The sequence below is a fragment of the Chiloscyllium plagiosum genome, unplaced genomic scaffold, assembly GCF_037043375.1.
Source record: "Chiloscyllium plagiosum isolate Xiang-an unplaced genomic scaffold, Cpla_swu_hap1 HiC_scaffold_53X, whole genome shotgun sequence".
Lineage (NCBI taxonomy): Eukaryota > Metazoa > Chordata > Chondrichthyes > Orectolobiformes > Hemiscylliidae > Chiloscyllium > Chiloscyllium plagiosum.
Window position 1 is genome coordinate 20,927,683 of NW_028270191.1, and position 5,403 is coordinate 20,933,085.

Consider the following 5,403-nt stretch of genomic DNA (forward strand, 5'->3'; position numbering starts at 1 on the left):
GTTGGGCGGATCAACTTGCAAATGTTCAAAGCGGGCGGAGGTGGAGGGATGCACAGAGTCTCTGAGGGTTGGAGGGAGCCCAGACAGGGAGAGGCCAAAGTGGGTATTGGGCCAGAAGGAGTGTCATAACATGGAGAGGAGTGTGAGCCCCCCTTGGATCTGGGTGGTCCCGGGCATTGAGTGAACACGGACTGTTGGATGTGGGCAATGGGGGGCGGGGGGAGAATGGGTGACCGTTCAGGAGGGGACTGGGCTAGCAGCACACACTGCCGAGTTGAGGAAAGGCCTGAGACAGCTGATGACACAGAGTGGGCGTCGTGTCTGGGAGGAGAGAGAGAGAGAGGCTGGGCTCTCCCCAAGCGGACCCGTTCCCCCTCCCCCTTCCCAGCCCCGGGGGCACAGGGTGGCGGCTTGTTCCTCCCCTCTGTCGGCTGCTCCATTGTGGGCGGCTCCTTGTCAGCTGTCAGTCCCTTGGCCAGCCCCCTCACACATCCACTGGGACATAAAAGCAGCCGAGTCAGCCCTCAGCCCCACCGAGCCGTTCAGTTTCGGAGTGCTCTCTCTCTCTCTCTGTCTTTGTCTCTCTCTCTCTCTCTGAGTGTGGGTCTCTGTTTCTGTCCACCCCCTGAACAACCTCGAAATGACATCGCAAACCATCATCACCACCACCAGCAGCAGCAGGAAGAGCGGAGGGATAGGAACTAGAGGGAGCATGCATGGATCCGGGTTTTCCGCCGGCTTCAATCGGTTGGGAGGCGGAGGGAGTTTTCAGACATCCCGGCGCGCCCAAAGTGTCGTCCTGGGACCAACCCAGAGGATGTCAGCCTCCAGATTCTCCACTGGCTCTCGGATGTCCGGCATCGGCAGCAGCAGAATGAGTCTAATAGGAGGGGGCTCCGGCAGGATGGGCTTCGGGGGAATGAGTTCTCAGGGGCTGATCCAGAGAACCGCTGCCCTGGACCTGAACGCGCCTTTACCCCAAATCGACACCAGTCAGAACGTTGTCCGCCTGCAGGAGAGCCAGCAGCTCCAGGGACTCAACGACCAATTCGTTGATTTCCTTCCCAGGGTAATGCTCAGTGGGGTCCAGGCAGGTGGGTCTCTAAACTGGGTTCTCTGTGTCTTTCCTCTCTTGTCTTAACTGTCTCTCCATCTCACCCCGCCAGGTTCGGCACTTGGAACAGGTCAATACTCAGCTGAGTATCAAACTGAAACTTCTGCAGGATCAAGGCGAATACAAATCCAACATCGAGAGCATGTTCCAGTCCTACATTGAGAATCTGAGGAACCAACTGGACACGCTTCGCAAGGAGAAGGAGAGGTTCGATGCTGAACTGCTCCAAATGCAAGGGCTGGTCGAGGACTACAAGGGCAGGTCAGTGAGCTGCTGCCGGACTTGGTCCCGTATCGCTTCGGAGGCGGTTTCCTATCGGAACGAAACCAAATCCCAGCTGCAGAATGAGATCACTTTGACAAACGGCCACAATGTGAGCTGAGGGAACGGGCCGCAGCGTTGCTCTGTCGGCGCCACTGAACTGCACACGGCCGGGCTGTTACTGTCTGGGAAACACCGGCAGAGGGACTGATCCAGCTCAGAACCTGGTTTGACAGGGTCTAGTTGGTGGCGGGAGGGGGAGGCGAAGAATAACGGAGACTGAGACAAACAGGGACTGTGATAGGGACGGGCCAGAAAGACTTGAGCCTCGGTAAAACAATCTCTTTCATTCCAGATACGAAGATGAAATCAACAAGCGCACAGAAATGGAAAATGAGTTTGTCCTGGTCAAGAAGGTGAATGTTACAAAGCCACACGCTCCAGTTCTCCGTTTGCGGGCACCTTTGGTCAGTTTGATCCAAGTATTTTCTCCCTGTGCTCTTTAGGATGTCGATGACTCGTACATGAGCAAGGTGGAGCTGGAAGCGAAGCTGGAAGCCCTGACCGATGAAATTGAATTCCTGCGGACTATCTATGACGAGGTAAATATGTGCCTTGCCTCACCAGCTGTCCTTTTGCCAATCTTTTGTCCATTCAAGTCTCATGCAATGTAGCCCGAATGGTTTCCAATCACCTTCCAATCTTTCTCCCCGTGCCCTGTAGGAACTCCGGGAGCTCCAGGCCCAGATTCAGAATACATGTGTCAACGTGCAATTGGAGGGTGGGCCGAAGCTCAATGTGCAGGAGCTGTTGGACATCGCCAGGAAACAGTATGAAGCTTGTGCCCAGCAAAGCCGCGAAGATGCGGAAGTTTGGAAACGGACCAAGGTGAAGGTTCCTATTCTTTGGCCCATCTTTCTGACTCGGGCAGGAGCGTGAACTGTGGGACTAACTCGTTCTCAATATCTGTTTGCAGATGCAGGAACTGTCCATGGCGGCTGGACAAGGTGGCGATGATATCAATGCGCTGAAGGTAGAGATAAAGCAGACAACAGATCAGATCCGGAGAATGAATGCAGACATTGATAACCTGAAAAAAGAGGTACGCACAAGTCTAAAATCAAACTGAACACTGAAAAACACTTTTAAACACCTCTCTCTCTCTCTCCCTGTCTGTCTCTCCGTCTTTTCTGGCTTCTCTCCCTGTCTCACACGATCCAAAAAGCAATAATTCGTTCAGAAGCGATTGAAGGGTCGGCTGAATGCGGTCCATTTCTAATCGCCTGGGGGGCTCCCGGTTGTCTTTCCCGGTGGGAATGTGTTGCTGGTCAGTCTGCAATCCACACCGTCCCGCTTTTCCCAAATCATGGGGAGGAGGGCGAGCCTTTTGTTTTGCCAAAGTCTCGCTCGGAGCACTGGGGCTGAGCCTCAAACACTGAAGGAACTGACCAAATGAATATTGATGTTCCTCAGCGTGTGAGACTGGAGGAAGCGATCCGGGAAGCGGAGGACCGCGGTGAGATGTCTCTGAAAGAATGTAAATGTCGGATTTCGGATCTGGAAAACGCCATCCTCCAAGCTCAGCAAGAGCTTTCCGCACAATGCAAGGAATACGAACGGCTGATGAGCATCAAGCTTGCACTGGACATTGAAATTGGCACCTACATGAAACTACTGGAGACAGAAGAGACGAGGTAAGATAAGGGCTAGTTGCTAATCGCAGCCATCACATTGAGTGCTGTGCAGGCAAATTCCAGTCTGCACTTGCAGTTGACTGGTAGCTGTGATCCCTGAGAATGGAATGGGATGGAATACAGGCAGTGTGAATGTGAAGGTGGTTCTGCAATCAGTGACTGACCTCCAGGTCCCACTGAAAGGTCAGGACCCCCACTCCTCACCCTCCAATAGCTTGCTGTCACCTACTACCTGTGGCAACAGGAACGACTGGGCACTTTGCCCGAGGGCAAGGAGCCTGACTGTGCCCATTCAGAAGTGTAGCCCAGGAGATGTCAGTGTCCCTGGGAGAGGGAGATACCTGAGGAAACAGAGGGAAGTCTGACTGTGATTTCCTGTCATTGTCCGCTATAATCTGAGAATGTTTCCTTTCTCAACAGGATGGCAAGTGGGGTAAAAACCCTCAACATCCAGCAAGTACAGAGCCAAGGTAAGAGAATGTCTGTTCTGAGTGAAGGTCGATGATTCTTTCTCCTCAGTATCTGCCCAGCTCCATTCCAATCAGCCATCATCACTCCCCACCTCACAAACCTGATGCTTTCACCATTTGACTTTGCAAAATGGTGCCGAATCTCCACCCTTTGCCATCCTATTTAACATCCCTGATTTACATCACCACACCAGCTTTCAATGTTTAGGACTAGCTTCCATCACTCCTCCCTTCTCTCTCCCTTCTCTGTCTCCTTCTCCACAAACTAGATTTTCCGCCACCTTTTTCTCATCGTCCTGGTAGATTTCAAGGTGGAAATTGTTTCTTTGATTAAGCTCCTGCAAAACATCTTGGGCTATCGTACTTCACTAAAGATACGCTGTGAATTGTAGTCATCTTTCATGTTGCAATTGTTCTTTTAAATTGTAACACCCAGATAATACGACAAGTTTATTTTTACTCTGTCCCCTTTTCCAGGCGGTATGCAGCAGGGCATGGGCTTTGGAGGTGGATCATCTGCCTTTCAGACCTCGCTGAATTTAGGTGTGAGTAACAGATCGATGTCGAGTGGACAAACTTCATATCAAATGAAGAGCACAGGACTGAGTCAACAAGGGTTCATTTAAAACCAACAGTCTCTCGAAGCAGTTCATTGTCAGAGGTTATACATCCCCTAAGTACTGCATTTAGTGCAGTGGTTAATATGTTTGGATTCACTTCATGTCTGCTCTTCAGAACATCTTAGTTCATCTGTTCACATTTCATAGTTTTTTGACATGAAGTTAACATTGACATCTTAACCAGTGCACCAAAGAAAGTAAACTTTGTAAAGGTTTGGGTTTGTGGGAAAAGCAGTCAAGTAACTCATGCTATCTTTGTTGGTATCTTTAAAATGGGGAACTAAAGCCAGTCTTTTGCTGTTGAACTCTGTTTCGATATTATGTACAACATTGTATTGGGGATTTACTTTTTCTGTCCTACTCAATAAACGTCTAATCAGCACATCTGGATTGCTTTTTGAACAGCACATTATTAAGTTCACAAAAAGAACAATTTTCATCCTTAGTTGTGAAATTCAAGAACTATCCATTCCTATACCATTAACTTTCAAGAAATATTACGATATTTAGAAAGATGACACTGTATTTTGTACATCAACTGACAGCACAAATACATCATCACTGAAACTATTCAGTACAACATCACTGAAACCATTGTTATGGACTCGACCCGCTCCCCTCAAAATATTTGAAGAAGGTAGCCTAGACTCGAACTTGTTCTTATTATAACGGTGAATGTAAAACATCTGTTCCAGACGCAATGCGAATTGTCAAACGACTTAATGTTAAGCTGTAGTTAAAATACAATCAAAGAAAGACAAACTTAGAATGATTTAACTTGATTGGAAAACTTAATAGGATAATAGGTACAGTAACTATTACTAATTAACTGTTCAGGTATAGCAACATCCCACAAACAGCACTCCCTGGCAAATAGAAAAAATCAGACACTGATTCACGCATGCACTTCTGCAACTCAGGAGGAAGAGAAACATTAATGGGAAATTCAGAGAGAGTGGCAGCCAGGAGACATTCACTGAAGCTTCCAACTATGTTCAGGACACAATAGGTTCCGATATTACTGAAAAAAAATCGATAACCCAGATATCTGGACCTGTGAGAGCAGGACACACCTATTCAGGCTTTTCTTCAGAAAAAAAAACCTCCCAAGCTGATTACTCAAGTGATCTTCAATACTCAGCTCGAAACCTCTGCCTTCCCACCTCGCCAAAATGAAACAGAACAAAATAAATTCTTAAAATGACCACGCAGTGCACAATCACTGAAACCACTCAGTACACACT

At 48.6% G+C, this 5,403-nt stretch overlaps 2 protein-coding genes across 2 annotated transcripts; both read left to right on the plus strand.

Moving 5' to 3' along the window:
• Nucleotides 1-225: 225 nt before the first annotated feature.
• LOC148134681 (uncharacterized) lies at nt 226-1,400 on the plus strand. The gene is given in 2 exon segments (XM_087985493.1): nt 226-579; nt 581-1,400. Coding segments are annotated over 2 exon segments (915 nt in total). The 3' UTR covers nt 1,142-1,400.
• LOC148134682 (keratin, type II cytoskeletal 8-like) lies at nt 1,257-4,165 on the plus strand. The gene is made up of 8 exons (XM_087985494.1): nt 1,257-1,375; nt 1,731-1,791; nt 1,882-1,977; nt 2,099-2,263; nt 2,352-2,477; nt 2,849-3,069; nt 3,490-3,539; nt 4,017-4,165. The coding sequence occupies exons 1-8, from the start codon at nt 1,257-1,259 to the stop codon at nt 4,163-4,165; spliced, it is 987 nt and encodes a 328-aa protein (XP_087841620.1).
• The last annotated feature ends 1,238 nt before the right edge of the window (nt 4,166-5,403 follow it).